Source organism: Aspergillus pseudodeflectus, assembly GCF_044049435.1.
Source record: "Aspergillus pseudodeflectus strain CBS 756.74 chromosome Unknown BJX68scaffold_4, whole genome shotgun sequence".
Lineage (NCBI taxonomy): Eukaryota > Fungi > Ascomycota > Eurotiomycetes > Eurotiales > Aspergillaceae > Aspergillus > Aspergillus pseudodeflectus.
Window position 1 is genome coordinate 234527 of NW_027263780.1, and position 14651 is coordinate 249177.

The 14651-nt window shown below is 50.5% G+C and overlaps 5 protein-coding genes across 5 annotated transcripts; 4 read left to right on the plus strand and 1 right to left on the minus strand.

Annotated features, from left to right (window-relative positions):
* The first annotated feature begins 56 nt into the window (after positions 1-56).
* Positions 57-2642, plus strand: BJX68DRAFT_227110 (amino acid permease GAP1). Its single transcript, XM_071038610.1, has 3 exons — positions 57-679; positions 779-1196; positions 1258-2642. The coding sequence occupies exons 1-3, from the start codon at positions 403-405 to the stop codon at positions 2318-2320; spliced, it is 1758 nt and encodes a 585-aa protein (XP_070903692.1). The 5' UTR covers positions 57-402; the 3' UTR covers positions 2321-2642.
* On the plus strand, positions 2635-6353 carry BJX68DRAFT_227112 (GTPase-activating protein RGD2). Its single transcript, XM_071038611.1, has 5 exons — positions 2635-3448; positions 3514-4660; positions 4717-4812; positions 4863-5048; positions 5104-6353. Exons 1-5 carry the CDS (start codon positions 3221-3223, stop codon positions 6060-6062), a joined length of 2616 nt encoding a protein of 871 aa, XP_070903693.1. The 5' UTR covers positions 2635-3220; the 3' UTR covers positions 6063-6353.
* BJX68DRAFT_227115 (AAA family ATPase CDC6) lies at positions 6332-8664 on the minus strand. The gene is made up of 2 exons (XM_071038612.1): positions 8463-8664; positions 6332-8395 (listed from the first exon to the last, which is right to left on the minus strand). Exons 1-2 carry the CDS (start codon positions 8512-8514, stop codon positions 6552-6554), a joined length of 1896 nt encoding a protein of 631 aa, XP_070903694.1. The 5' UTR covers positions 8515-8664; the 3' UTR covers positions 6332-6551.
* Positions 8665-8875: 211 nt separating this feature from the next.
* BJX68DRAFT_227117 (DNA-protein crosslink repair co-factor UBX5) lies at positions 8876-10922 on the plus strand. Its single transcript, XM_071038613.1, has 2 exons — positions 8876-9640; positions 9700-10922. Exons 1-2 carry the CDS (start codon positions 9157-9159, stop codon positions 10788-10790), a joined length of 1575 nt encoding a protein of 524 aa, XP_070903695.1. The 5' UTR covers positions 8876-9156; the 3' UTR covers positions 10791-10922.
* A 39-nt stretch (positions 10923-10961) lies between these two features.
* BJX68DRAFT_227121 (putative Ste20-like serine/threonine protein kinase) lies at positions 10962-14192 on the plus strand. The gene is made up of 5 exons (XM_071038614.1): positions 10962-11294; positions 11343-11648; positions 11698-11728; positions 11792-12108; positions 12170-14192. The coding sequence occupies exons 2-5, from the start codon at positions 11597-11599 to the stop codon at positions 13843-13845; spliced, it is 2076 nt and encodes a 691-aa protein (XP_070903696.1). The 5' UTR covers positions 10962-11294; positions 11343-11596; the 3' UTR covers positions 13846-14192.
* Positions 14193-14651: the final 459 nt, after the last annotated feature.

The following is a 14651-nucleotide window of genomic DNA, read 5'->3' on the forward strand; positions in this document are numbered from 1 at the left end:
TTGGAGTTATCAGCCAAGCCTTCGCTGGCCCCCAGTCATCGTCATTTTGGTTATCTCCCAGGAGCACGTCTGATTCATGCCACACGTCCAGTCTTCATGGCAACTCCCGTGCCAGTCCCATTACCCGGACTCTTGAATTGCACTTAGCCGTCTGTTATAGCTTAACTCCTCTCAAAGCCCCCATCTTCGCCAGAGCTCCAAAGGTAAACTCATCGATCCGACTTGGGCCCGTTGCTCCGCATCCTAATTTCTTATCGCGAGCGGCCCCAAATACCTAGGGTACTATTGCCTGCCTGCCTCTTTGAGCTTTGTGCTTGAGGTGCCATATTCATCATCTTCACTCAGATTCTACCTTTGCAGAGTCGCAGAACACACCTGTGCTCCTATAGATGAAATCGGAATATGGATAAAGACTTGTTGAAGGCGAAAGCTGAGCGTTCGGCATCAGCCGAATCGCCCCCTGCCTACGGGGAGTCTTCTTCCAGACGAGGGAGCCTGGGACAGCGGATCCTCGAAAGCTTTCAAAGAGACCCAAACGCTCACGTCACTGCATTTGCTTCCTTCTCGGAGAGCAAAGGATACGATATTGAAAATGCGGCTGAGAAAGCCGCGACCTCGCCGTTACAACGTCATCTAAGGGGCCGTCACCTGCAAATGATCGCGATTGGAGGCTCCATTGGTATGTTCACTTTATTAACTATATGGCTACACCTTTACAATAGCCTTTCGTGCTTGGCGAGTCCCCCTGATGATATTGTTCCTAATTTTGCCCTTCTAGGTACTGGCCTCTTTGTTGGTTCTGGACGGGTCCTTGCAACCGGGGGCCCGGCGTCGCTTCTCATCGCATATGCCCTGATCGGATGCATGCTTTACTGTACTGTGCATGCGCTTGGGGAGATGGCCGTTATATTTCCTGTGGCGGGGTCCTTCGCACACTATTCGACCCGATTTATCGACCCGGCTTGGGGATTTGCCATGGGCTGGAATTATGCTTTGCAGTGGCTGGTAATTCTACCTTTAGAAATTGTCGCCGCATCAATAACAGTCGATTATTGGGACTCGAATATCTCAAACGCAGCATGGGTGACTTTATTCTGGGCGGTCATTGTCTCCATAAACCTCTTCGGGGTAAAGGGATATGGTGAGGCGGAATTCGTCTTCTCGTCCATCAAAGTCATCGCCGTAATAGCTTTCATGTGAGTAGCATTATCAATCTTTTATAATCTCATCCGACGTCCCATCACTGACATCATTCAGTATACTTGGGATTATCCTGAATTGTGCTGGGGGTCCGAATGGGAGCTACCTTGGTGCCAGGTACTGGCGGGATCCTGGTGCATTTCACCATGGGTTTAAAGGCCTGTGTGATGTATTTGTTAATGCTGGGTTTGCCTTTGCTGGAACTGAACTAGTCGGCCTCGCGGCTGCTGAAACAGCCAACCCCCGCAAATCTCTCCCCACTGCTGTCAAGCAGGTTTTCTGGCGCATTACACTTTTCTATATCGTGTCACTCACGTTAGTCGGCCTTTTGATTCCTTATACGGATCGTCGATTGATAAATGGGACCTCTACTGCCGATTCGAGGGCTTCACCCTTTGTGATCGCGATCGAAAACGCTGGTATTGAAGTTCTCGATTCTGTGATGAACGTGGTCATCATGATTGCTGTTCTTTCTGTCGGAAATTCAGCTGTTTATGGTTCCTCTCGGACACTCGCGGCCCTTGCGGAGCAACGACAAGCCCCTCGATTTCTGGCCTACATCGACCGCAAAGGCCGCCCCTTGTGGGCTATCGGTATTGCATCGGCTCTTGGGCTTCTGGGATTCCTAGCCGCAACAGACCAGCAAGAGATTGCCTTTGAGTGGATGATTGCGATCTCCGGCCTCTCATCAATTTTCACCTGGGGCTCGATCTGCCTGGCGCACATACGCTTTCGCCGCGCATGGCGGCTACAAGGTCACAGCCTGAATGAGTTGGCATTCCTCTCTCAGCCAGGATTGATTGGATCATGGGTAGGATTTATATTCAACTGCCTGATTCTTATTGCCCAATTTTGGGTTGGTTTTGCACCAATCGACTACGAAACCATGTCGACTACTACTCTGGTTCGCAATTTCTTCTCAAAGTATCTGGCGGCACCGGTTGTGCTTCTGTTCTACATTCCGTATAAGCTGCGGTTCCGAACCAAGATTCTCCGGGCGAGAGACATGGATTTGAGGACAGGCCGGCGGGAATTGAATGTCCAATGGCTCATGAAAGAGGAACGGGCCCAACAGGCGGCCTGGCCGGCTTGGAAGAAGCTATACAAGTTCTTTTGCTGAAGTGGCTGAGTAGCGGATACGGCACACTTGGATTTTTTGATTTTTTTTTTTTTGCCTCGCTTCTCGTCACGACCTCATGATATACCCAAGCTTGTATAAAACCTTTTTCATGGTTTTCCGAATGGATACTGTCTCCCTACATTCTCCTCAATAGTAGGTAGGCTACAGTGGGGACTGTTGCTGATCCCTGACGAGAGAGTACTACTACTAGTAGTTAGTGATTGTCTCATCAAAACACCAACGATTAAAGATGTTGATGCTGGGAAGTGGTAAATTACGGTATGGTTTGCCAAAAATAGCACCCTCACGTGACGACGGGGGCGGCAACGGCGCCGTTTCATGTCCCGTAAATTACTTACGTATTGGCGATTGGCAACTCAGGAACTGCTTGCTCCAGCTCACTGTGCGTGGACAGCCTGATGGACGATTTCTCCCCTTTCTCTACCTACTCCCTGATCCCCTCGGTACCTTGAACATTATACCACCGACCGACTGTCATTTTACTTCACTTTATCTGCCTTCTACTCTGCTTTGTTTCTTCCCTTGACGGCTCTTGCGTGCGCTTACTTTGCCCGGTCCCTAGCCGCCTGCGCAATCTTTCGTGGGTATACTCCTGGCCGAGTTCTTTCATGCTCTTAGGAGTCGCATTGGCATTGCTGCTGTAAACGGCATTCGACACTCTTTTCCCCCCTCTCTTTCGTCTTATCTCTCGCGAAGCCCAGTGCTGGTTTGAGTCTGCGCATTCCGCTACCCCGGACGAACCGTACTTTCACCTCCGCGCGTCCAACCACCGCTCCGATTTACCCTCCTCCAGGCAGTGCATCGCAAAAGTGAACACTGTACTACCCGCTACCTTCATAGCTAATCTCCGAATCCGACTTTAAAGCACCAGCTTCCACAATGCCCGGATTCGCAGATTCCTTCTGGACCCCGGATTACGCCACAGGGCTCGGGGTCCTGTACGGGAAGCTTCAGCAGGGAGTCGTGGAAAATAAGCAGATACTCACTATTGCGTCGATGCGTGCGGATGCGGAGGAAGTGTATAGCCAGAAGCTCGGGGACATTGCGCCGAGTGTGGATAGGATGGTAGCTGGGTTCGCAAAGGATGATGGAGCGAGTGTTAGGAAGGTGAGATAGGTTTGAAGCCTGTATCGACAGACTTATGAAGCTAATATGCGATTTACCTCACACAGGCCTATGAAGGCACTCGTACCGAAATGGTGGAAGCATCCAGGAATCATCAGAAGATCGCGTCGAACATTCGGGAATTAGTCGTTTCGCCGTTTCGACGCTGGTGCGACCAGCATGAGGCTCGGATAGAGAACTCCCACGATGACTTGCAGTCTCGCATCAAGGAACACACCAAGCAGGCGGACCTGGTGAAGAAGCTGCGGAGCCACTACTTCAACAAATGCCGCGTGCTTGAGGATCTGGAAGAAGAGAATAAGCTTGCATTTCAAGCGCCTGAAACGAGCCCCAAGGTCAAAACAACACCTAAGATCATCCTTCCAGATAATCAGACAGAAGACGAAAATCCGGTGGAGTTGGGAGACCGGGTGTATACCCCAGATGACTTGAAGATGCTACTAGTGCACATGCTGGAAAACATCAGGATGGGTGAGATTAAAGTACCTATCATCGGCACCTATCAGAACACGTCAACCGGTGCAGATATTGTGGAATATACTCAAAAGTATTTGAACGCGACTAGCCTCGACTACGCTGAGCGGATTGGGCAAGATCTCGTCGACAACGGCTTTCTCCGATTAGTCGGCAACATGGGCAGCACATTCGCCAATAGCTCAAAGATGCGTTACCAGTGGCGCCCCAAGACCTTTCAAATCTCTGGTATACCCGAGAAAAAGACACCCTTGATGCGCGTGACCTCGGTTGCCTCAAGCGAAGATGGTATCGACTCTCCTATTGCTTCTGTGTCGGAAATGTTGGCGGGCTGGAACCCTCTCAACAACCCATATCCGAATGAGACCCCAGCAGAGAAGCTCCGCAGAGAAGCCCGCGAGGCTGATGAACGTTACAAGGCCGCTGTGCGGAAACTTGATATAATTAGGTCCAAGCTCGAGGAGGAAATTGTCGCAAACCTTCGATTCATGGAGCAGTGCGAGTTGGACCGCCTCAAGGCTATCAAGGCTGTGATTCTCGATTTCTCTGGGGCCGTGAGCAACGTTATCCCAAACCTTCAGAGTACCGTAGACCACATGATGCTCTATCAAGAGACCATCCAGCCACTAGGTGATCTCCGATACCTTCTCGAGAACTACAGAACCGGCGGTTTTGTGCCCAAAGTGCAGGCTTATGAAAACTACTATGGCTCCGTCGAAGGTAACTCATCTCAGCGTCTTCAAACACCAGAACCTTTCTTATTGACGATTTCCCAGATCAAATCTTCGGTGTCGACCTTGAGGCTAGGGCTAGAGCGGACCGGAAAAGAGTACCGATCATTGTGACGACTATCTTGACCTACCTCGACAATTGTAATGGTGCCACACTTTCCAGTACCGTCAGAGCTAACAAAATGACATAGGCTACCCCGAGTTGGAGGGAGACGAATCACGACGTGCTATCTGGCTTTATGATGTCCCTCTTGCAGTAACTCATCGCCTTCGCCACGCCTTGAACAATGAGAAAGGCGATTATTTTGATGTGCTCCAGAAGTTTGAGATTCCTGTAGTTGCCAGCGTGCTGAAATTATACCTTCTTGAGTTGCCAGGTACGAACCCCAACAGATTGCCCAGCTCATAGAAAAGGCTCTAACTCGCGGCCAGACTCTCTTGTTTCTTCCCAAGTTTACGAAATTGTTAAGACCATTTATTCCACGACTGCAAATGAGACCACGGAGGAAGGACGTATCAAGGTCCTTCAAAGCACACTTGGTCAACTCCGGCTCAACAACATTGCCACGCTTGATGCTATTATGACCCACTTTACTCGCCTGATAGACTTGACCTCCGCTGACGAAGCCTACATTTCCTCGCTCGCCCAATCGCTATCTCCTTGCATTCTCCGTCCGCGCAGCGAGAATAGTCTAACCATGGACGAGCGTCACAGCTACCGTCTGATCCGTGATCTCTTCGCTCACAAGGACGCAATTTTTGGCGAACTGAAACGTCAGTCAAGTGGTCTTGTTGGGACAGCGCCTCGGCCCCGCGCCATCAGTACAGATGAAAGCAATCGTCGGGCCGCCATGGAAGCCCGCAACCGTGCCATCATGGATCGCAGCCGCGCCAACAGCCCAGCACCGCCTCGGAAGCATCGGCGCGACCGCTCAAGCGGCCCTGACCCCGGTCGATTCCCAATTAACGTCTCCAGCGAGAGGAGAAATCCAACCACTCGCAACAGCTTGGACGTCCCCAGCAGTGACTCCCCCACAGGCGCTGAAGAACTCTCCAACGTGAACATCAACGCCACAGAACCTACCTCCAACGGCGCCAATACTGAATCCCCCATTTCCACGGGCCCCATCAACCCTTCAGACCCGTCCACCAGCCCTCCTCCAGCGAACCGATCAGACGACTCCCCTACGCCCACCCCTACATCACTTACAGATGACAAGCGCGCCTCTTTCACCCGCTCCAGCGCTGTGCATTCTCGCAAGCCTGGCCTTGGAAGCCGATCTAGCTTTCCCATCGTCCCTCCGGAGGCCGGATCCGACAGCAAGCGAAGCAGTTTCGCTGAAAGCGAGCCGAAAGGTGTCACGCTAGAGGATAAGCCAATGGACGACTAATCCCCTGGTTCCGGTTGAGATCCCGTTCTAAGTTAGCGTAACACCCGTGTTGCGGCGCCGTTGAGAATGCAACGCATTTGAGTTGCTGTTATATCCTCGCGAGTCTTTCTGAACTTGGAAGTGGTCTTTCTTCTTTTTTTGCTCGCTTCATCGTATAAACCATATCCCTACATTTTGCATACCCTTCTGTATGTCTATTTTCTTTCTATGTTGTTATTTGCGTTTACATATGCTCCTTGAGCTGTATAGCACGAAATCACCACGATCCTATATTGATATCTACAATGCCCCGTCCATCGGCTTTCATTCCCGTAGTTGCGGCGTCTGATGGTGATGGTGTATTCAAAACAAGTAATAATGTCTGTGTCATTACATGTACCATGCTCTAAGTAGACGCTAAACAGAAATGCTTGGTAGGAGAACCACTGTGTGGGCCCAATGACCGCTAAAAGACTCCGATAATGCTCTAGGTAATGCAACAAAACAAAGTTAAAGGCCTTCCCCTGAGAATAGTCTGCGAAGGATGCCTTCTCCTGGCCCAGTGATCTGGCCTTCAATCTCTCTCTGTGAGACGAAGCAGACTAGGCTCTGTTCATCCAATGCCTTGTTCAGTGAAGATCCGCCGGACTTTGAGGGGGTACGACGAAGATCCGAGCCGCCAGCCACAGTGCCACCCCGACCCCGACTTTGATATTCCCCAACTAATCCCAAGGTCTCTAGGCTACCGAGGACATCTTTGAATTCCGTTGAAGTCAATGGGTGTAAGATGTTGTCTGTCCTGCACAGCTTGCAATAAGCGTCAAAGATTTGTTTGACCGTTGGTGCCAACTGTTTCGACTTTGACGGAGTTCCGAAGACGTCATATTCTCGTCGTTTTCGATCCAGAGCCATAAGAGCACAGATCGCCGCTTTTTGCTGAAGGTTGAGACATTGTAGTCTCTGTGCCGTTCCCTGTCCGAAGACCGAAGAGGTGATTTTAGCCACATGTGCAATACTAGCCCGGGGAGCAGTAAGCACCGTGTATGGGACTACTGGCGCTTGCTTGGGGGATGACGAGAGATTGATGTTTTCAACCAATACCGTCCTCGACGGACTGTCCAGGGCTTGTTTCTCGAGCTTCTGTAATGTTTCCTGTTCGATAATGTCGATGGCTCGTTTGATCAACTCGAAAGCCTTTCGTAGATCCCCTGTTTGCGATGCAACCTTCTTTGCACATAGTTGAATGGCTGCAGGTTGTACAAATGGGATGAAGTTGGGGTCGTCGGGTTGATTGTCTGGGAGCAGCGACCGAAGGCGGCTTATGATCACATTCGCAATTTGGCTGGCGTTATATGGCATGAAAGGAAGGAGTTGAGGCTTCAAATTCTTCGCCTTCAACTGTGGTAAAGACCTATCTGTCAAATCAAGCGCATTGGCGATCCCAACCAACATCACTTTTGACTCCTTCTGCAATGACCACTCAAAAAGTGATTGGAGGACTCCAGTATCGGCGGTCAAGAGGTGGTCAATTTCGTCGAGCATGACTAGGAACATGCTGTGTTTCTTGGCCTGCTTTCTGTCAGGGACGAACATGCATCTTAATCTCTCGACTTCGCTCTTTTTGAACACATCATCATCGTCACATAGATCTTCGATGAGCTTGCTATAGACATCCCGCGCCGTTCTCATACTTGCGCAGTTGAGTTGGGCGACTCGCACCAATCCGAGGTCAATCTCATCCAGAACCTCCCTAACGAGGGCACTTTTGCCGGTGCCTGGGGGGCCGCTAACGTACATACACCCGCCCTTGAGTGTTTGCATACCGCTCTTGATGAAAGAGGCTAGCTTTTCCCGCTCCGTGTCGCGACCAACTATTCGCGTAGAGCTAGCCCCCCGCGCAAATAATTGGCGAGCTTGTGTATATACGGTTTGAACGGTTGTCGGAGTCGCTGCTTGTCGTGGCGTACGGGGCGTGCGGGGTGTAAAGGATTTCCCACCCACTTGTACTCGATGCTTTGGGGTAACTGGCGGCGATTCAAGCACATTCCTAAATCGGGCTTTTGCTGGAGTCTTTACTTCTGCAACCTTGGCATTGTCGTCTGACCCCGAAGTGACCGGTGCGGCATTCTCGTCCGACACGGGCGGCGCTTCATTGCTTGGTGCGTTGACCTTATTTTCCCGTTCAACCCTAGATAGACTCTCTTTAAGTTTCGCGCCATTTTCCTGTTCAAGTTCGTCGCTAAGTTTTGTCCGGGACCGAAGTTGGCGTGTTGGAAGCACTGGTCGTAGACTGTCTCCACGAAGAATTCGAGGCGGTTGTGTTCGGCGCTTGCTCTTACTCCGTAAGGGTAAGGCTGCCACAGAGACATAAAGCTGTTAGCAAGTCGGACACAACCTGAACCGTGAGGCAAGCACTCGTACCTTCCGACTCAGCGGCGCCTCGTTGTCGCTTTCCCAGTACCGTTCCAGCCATAGCGAGAATAGCAGAAAGAGCAACCAGTAAAGGCAACTATAGACAAGCGAGCACTTTCCAAGCGAGAGTTGACTTTGTGATTGAAAGGGATTTGAAGCGATATAAAGCTGAACACTACTTCTGCAGGGCAGATTGGGGAATGGAAGCTTGTCCAAAGAGGCATAATTGAGGTGCGCGTCGATTTGGCGCGTCACGCGTTCCTGATTTACGCGTCGGCGCAGTCACATGTCATCGAGATTTTATCCTCTGCATAGATATGGGATATTTCTCATTACTAATTGTATGCAGATGTCGGAAAATCAAAGGTCCGTCGTAATCACATATGACAACTGCGTCACTCTCAGCCTAAATTGCAGCTTCAAGTTTAGCAGTCAGTTCAAATATCTCAACACTTTCACTGTCTTTTTGCTGTCCCCTCCAAGTGCTACCTTGCTCATTGCTGCTTGCGTTTTACTCCTCGTCTTCTTCTAGATGCTAGAATTTTCATCGCAACTCGGCTCATCTCTCCGCAACATTTCATAGCAGCTTGGTGGGGTTTGCACCTGTTTGCACCTGCATCTCGGGCCTTGCGAAACACAACACAGCACACAATACCATATCTACGTTTTATTTCAAGGAGCGCTTCACAGATATATAGTCGCCATGGATGGCGATGTCGTGGCCCAGTTTTCTGAGTTCACCGGCTCAACTCCAGAAATTGCAGCCCAATATCTGCAATTGACGGAGTTCAACATCGAGCAAGCGATGCAGCTTTACTTCGAGAACGACGGAGCCCCACTAGCACGCGAAAACAACGCATCAACTTCCACGCCCTCCGCGAACCCACACCGGGCTGGATACGAAGATGAATCCGGAGTCGTACATCTGGACTCCGATGATGATGAAGAGGATAACGGTGTCCGACTTCCGCCGCGAGAGCCGTCGGTGGATAGATCGATATTCGAAGATGATGCAGCCATGGCACGTCGTTTACAGGAAGAAATGTATGGCGCCCAAGATATGACAGAAGAAGTACGCGCGCCGATGGCTCGTACGACGGAGACTCTTGTTGGGCCTGAGGCGGACTTTGGCGAGGGTATGCACGACAGTATCTTAGGCCAGATCCGTGCTCGCCAGCGACGAGGCAGTTTGTTCCCCCGGCTCCTAACTTGCTCTCAATCTCATCTAACTTTTTTTTCGCTTTAGATCGACCTGGCATCTTTAATCAACGAGACACAGCTTCAGTCTGGACTGGCGAGGGCGAGGAGGACGCTCACCGTGAGAGGCTTGCGGCGGCGACCGGAGGCGCTTCCGAAGCTTCGAACAAATCCAACATGCTCGCCGAACTGTACCGCCCTCCTTTCGAGATCATGTCTAGGTTACCTTGGGATCTCGCTAGAGAAGAAGGCCGCGAAAATGAAAAGTGGCTGCTGGTGAACATCCAGGACCCTTCCATATTCGATTGCCAGATCTTGAACAGAGACTTGTGGAAGAACGCGGGTGTCAAGGAAACCATCCAGGAACATTTCATCTTTCTGCAGTACACAAAGGATGACAGCCGTGCCGCACCATATATACAGTATTATTTCCAGGCCAGCGAGGCTTCTGATAACTATCCCCACATCGCCATCGTTGATCCCAGGACAGGCGAGCAGATGAAGGTCTGGTCGGGGCCTCCAGTGGTGAAGGCACCGGATTTCCTAATGCAACTTCATGAGTTCCTCGACCGTTACAGCCTGAAACACAATGTGCGGAACCCCGTGGCCAAGCGAAAACCAGAGTCGAAGGAGAAGAACATTGACGCTATGACGGAAGAAGAGATGATGGAACTGGCAATGAGAAACAGTCTCGGCGCGGATGCGGCGCAACCACGAAGGATGGAAGACCCAGATGACTTGACACGGAGCTTCGGCGATGTGAAAGGCAAAGGTAAAGCAGTGGATGAGGATGTTAGTATGGGCGAAATAGACCAACGCGGAGCAACGGAGGGCCAACCATCTTTGTTTTCATCTATTCCAAGCGATCAACCACACACTGAGCCTCCTACCGATCCTGCCACTACGACACGGATTCAATTCCGGCACCCTACTGGTCGGATCATCAGACGTTTCAGCCTGGGAGATCCGGTCAGAAGAATATACGAGTGGTTGAAGGCTGACCCTCCCTTGGCGGACAAGGCTGGGGTTGAGTTTGAACTTAACTCCATGGGCCGCAACTTAATTGATGTCCTTGACTTGAGCGTCGAAGCTGCTGGTCTCAAGAACGGTACCGTCATGATAGGATATATCGAGGATTAAGACTATAAATTGCCTTGCTTAGCTGGTCAGCGTCTCGGTCTTGTAGGGTCGGAAAGACTCTTGTATCTAGCAATAGTCAGACAGCCTAGTCAGACAGGAATAATGATCTTAGATCCTCTCAATTAAAGCCACACTTGATATTTCCTACTAGTATCCTCCTCCCTTGGCTGATTCGTGTACACCGCCCTCAAACGCTCCTACCGCCAGGCAGAATGAACCCCGCGCTGGCCCCAATCATCGATTGGCCTTGATCTTTGTTGTTATTGTCGGGTCCTTGTTTTGTCGTCCTCATCGTTAGCTCCCTTGTGGAAACGATGCAAGGGAGCGCTTAATCCGAAACCTCCTATCGTCAATACATTTCCGACACCCCAATGCCGCAGTCCTCGAGTTAGGCAAGGAAGCGTTGGCAAGACCCTGTCCTGCTTCCTCCAAGCCTCAGCCGCTCGCTCACCCATCCACCCCCACTGCCTTTTGTTGACATCAAGGGAACTCACCAAAACAATAGTAGGTGGAGCTGCGCTAACTTGCTTCCGCTGCTTATTTATATACTAGTCTCTTTTCCTTGGACCATCGTGGTCTCGATTTCCCAATCTTGCTTATATTAACCCTTGTTCTTTCTGTTCTTTCCAAGCAATACAACGACTAGCAGGTCAGTTTTCAGGCAACGATCATTCATATACAGCACTTTCGGCGCCAGTCTCAATATGAGCGCTGCTGGGGTTGCTTTGAAATCATTCCGTTACTTACTTTTGCCCTGCGCAGCCTCGGTGTATGATTGTTTGTTCAACAATTGAGAGGCCGTCAGAATGGAAGGCCTGGTGGATCCGGAGACGCTGTACATGAAGCAGAATTGCATCGGTATGTTCCGATGACGTCGACTGGCATACGTTTCTAACCTAGCTTCCAGGTGGCGGAAGCTTTGGACGGGTTTATAAAGGGTATGACATTTAGTCTTCTCCACTCCCCCAAGACCAATTCTTGATACGAACGACGTACTACAGTGTCGATAAACAGACGGGGAAATCGGTCGCGATCAAAATAATCGATGTTGAGAATGCTGAAGATGAGGTGGAGGATATCATTCAAGAGATCGCCATCTTATCCGAACTCAACTCTCCATACGTGACCCGATACCATGGATCATATCTGAAAGGATCTAGCTTGTGGATCGTCATGGAATTTTGTTCCGGGGGTAGCTGCTCAGATCTAATGCGCCCCGGTCCTATTCCAGAGGAATATATCGTGATCATCATACGGGAGCTTCTAAAGGGGCTCGACTACTTACACAGCGATAAGAAACTGCACCGAGATGTTAAAGGTATAATCAGCTACGCCCGAAGCTAGTTAACCAAGGGGCTAACGATGTTTATGATTGACAGCTGCAAATATACTTCTAACATCGGGCGGTCAGGTGAAGCTGGCGGACTTTGGGGTCTCCAGTCAGCTGTCAGCTACCATGACCAAAAAGAATACGTTCGTAGGGACCCCGTTTTGGATGGCCCCAGAAGTGATCAAACAGTCAGGATACGACTACAAAGCTGATATTTGGTCCCTTGGCATTACGGCGATTGAGTTGGCCAACGGAGAGCCACCGTATTCCGATATACACCCTATGAAAGTCCTGTTTTTGATTCCCAAGAACCCTCCTCCTACACTGCAGGGCGAGTATAGCAAGACATTCAAGAACTTTGTGGAGCTATGCCTACGGCGCGACCCCCGAGAGCGGCCAACCGCCAAGGAACTACTTGAGCATCCTTTTATCAAACGAGCAAAGAAAACCAATTACCTGACAGAGCTGATTGAGCGGTATGAGCGCTGGCAAGCAGTCAATGGTAATAAAAGGGGCGATGAAGACGATGAACTGGAGCAAGAGCCTTCAGACTTGCCAACGGCTACTGAGGATGACGACGACCTCTGGGATTTCGGTACCGTTCGTCCTGTTGGACGGGGAAACGCTTTGAATCCAATGAAGGTAGCCGACATGAATATTAGGAGCCACAGGACAAAGGACCGGGATTCCAAGACTGAGCCTCGAAAGGAGGTATTGAAACCCAATAATCTTGCACCTGCATCTTTTGCTCACGCCAGAAATACGCCTATTGCTGCACCTAAGCCCGCGTCACCATCAAAAATTCCATTGCCACCGTCTCCGGTGAAGTCGACATATGTTGACAATTTTCCTTCCACACCGTCGCGTCTCTCCGAGCCAGTGTCTCAGCAGCTTAAAGAAAGCCCCGGTAGCGAGTATGACAGAGTCTTGCAGCAGTCTCTTGCTCAAGATTTGGGATTCCTCCAGCTTGACCGCTCACCAGGCACTTCACTATCGACGTTCATTGACAAAGACAGTCCGCTTTCGAAATTATCTAACCACCAGGTACGACCGTCACCGCCAATGGAAGCGCCCACGTTACAAGGGCGTCGTGTAATGGCGTCCCCATCCCGAAAACCAACAGAGCAGCAAGGGAGAACTGGAACAGACCCATCACGTCCCCAGCCTCCACCCTTTCCCCATCCGATGGTCCAGCCGCCGTCCCACTCACCCCCTCGCCCTCCGCCAACACCGAAACACACATCACCACAGCCGCAGCCACAATTGCAAAATCATTTACACACCACGCTACCCAGTTTACAACCGAGCCATCACAGCCCAAATCAGCAGCGCACTCACCAGGGAGCAGCCATTTCGAACGAGAATGGTGCGAGGGGTTCTCGAAAGCCTGAGGACGTCACGGCGCTGAACAGCGTTATTATTCCTGCACTGCGAGAAGCCCTCCATCGCCGCGCCCGCCGTCTTGAACTTGCCACCCGCTCCACAGTAGCTCATGATGGTGAGAGTCTCAAGCAATCCCTTGAGCTCCAATCACGGCGGGAATATGCACAGGAAATGATTGAAAGCCTCTCCAGCGACCTGGGTAGTATTCTCAGTAGAATCGAGCGCTGGGATACCGATGCTCCTGTTGGTATGGGTGCTGGTATTCCTTCTTTTCTAGAAGGGTTCCTCGAAGAGATCCTTGTTAGGATTGAGCCAGATGATGATGGCAACGTGTTTCAATAGGCTCTACCTATGGCACATCTTTCTCTTTAATCTCGTTCTGAAACACGACCGTGGGTCTCAATTGCGGTATAGACTCGCCTCGCTAACCCTTTCTTTCGCCTGTCTTACTTTCTTCTGATTCTCATCGTTTACTTCGTCTTCATTTTCAAGATGGTGAATGCATCGGTTGCGCTGGAAAGGAAGACGATCACATGTTGGTACGCGATAGCTAGAGGCTGGATCTGCTGCTGTTCTTTTTACTTTTCGTTTCGCGGTCTTTCCACCTCTTCACGTCTTCATACGGGGCTGGACCTCTAGAGATTCTCGTTTTGTAAAATATTGAGCAAAGATATTCTGCGGGTTTTGAACTATGTTCATGGTACACAGTGGATTAAAATTTTAGTAAAAGGCTCTTAGATACGGAGGGCAGCGCCTCCCTTCTAGTTCAACAGGCTAACTGCGAGATCCAAGCAAGACCCCGTCACATGAGAAGCAGAGCAAGGTTACTGTTCCGCTAGGACGACATATTGTGACAATTCGACAGGGAAGCGGTGGATTAATATTCGACGGCCCTGAAACGCTCGAGAGAAGGTTTGAATGAGTATGACGGTGTATCGGAGACCCATACGCTCATCCCGGCTATGACGCGCTTATATTCTTGTCACGAGAGTGGATATTCGTAGTGAGTCTATAATAAATGATCACGAGGTGTTGTCTCGTTGGTAGATTGGAGCGATGCTTGAATATATATGGTGGAAGCCGAGCATGTCAGGCTATCCGCCCCCAATTCCATATTTGCCCACTGCAACCCTGCCTGCCGTACGATA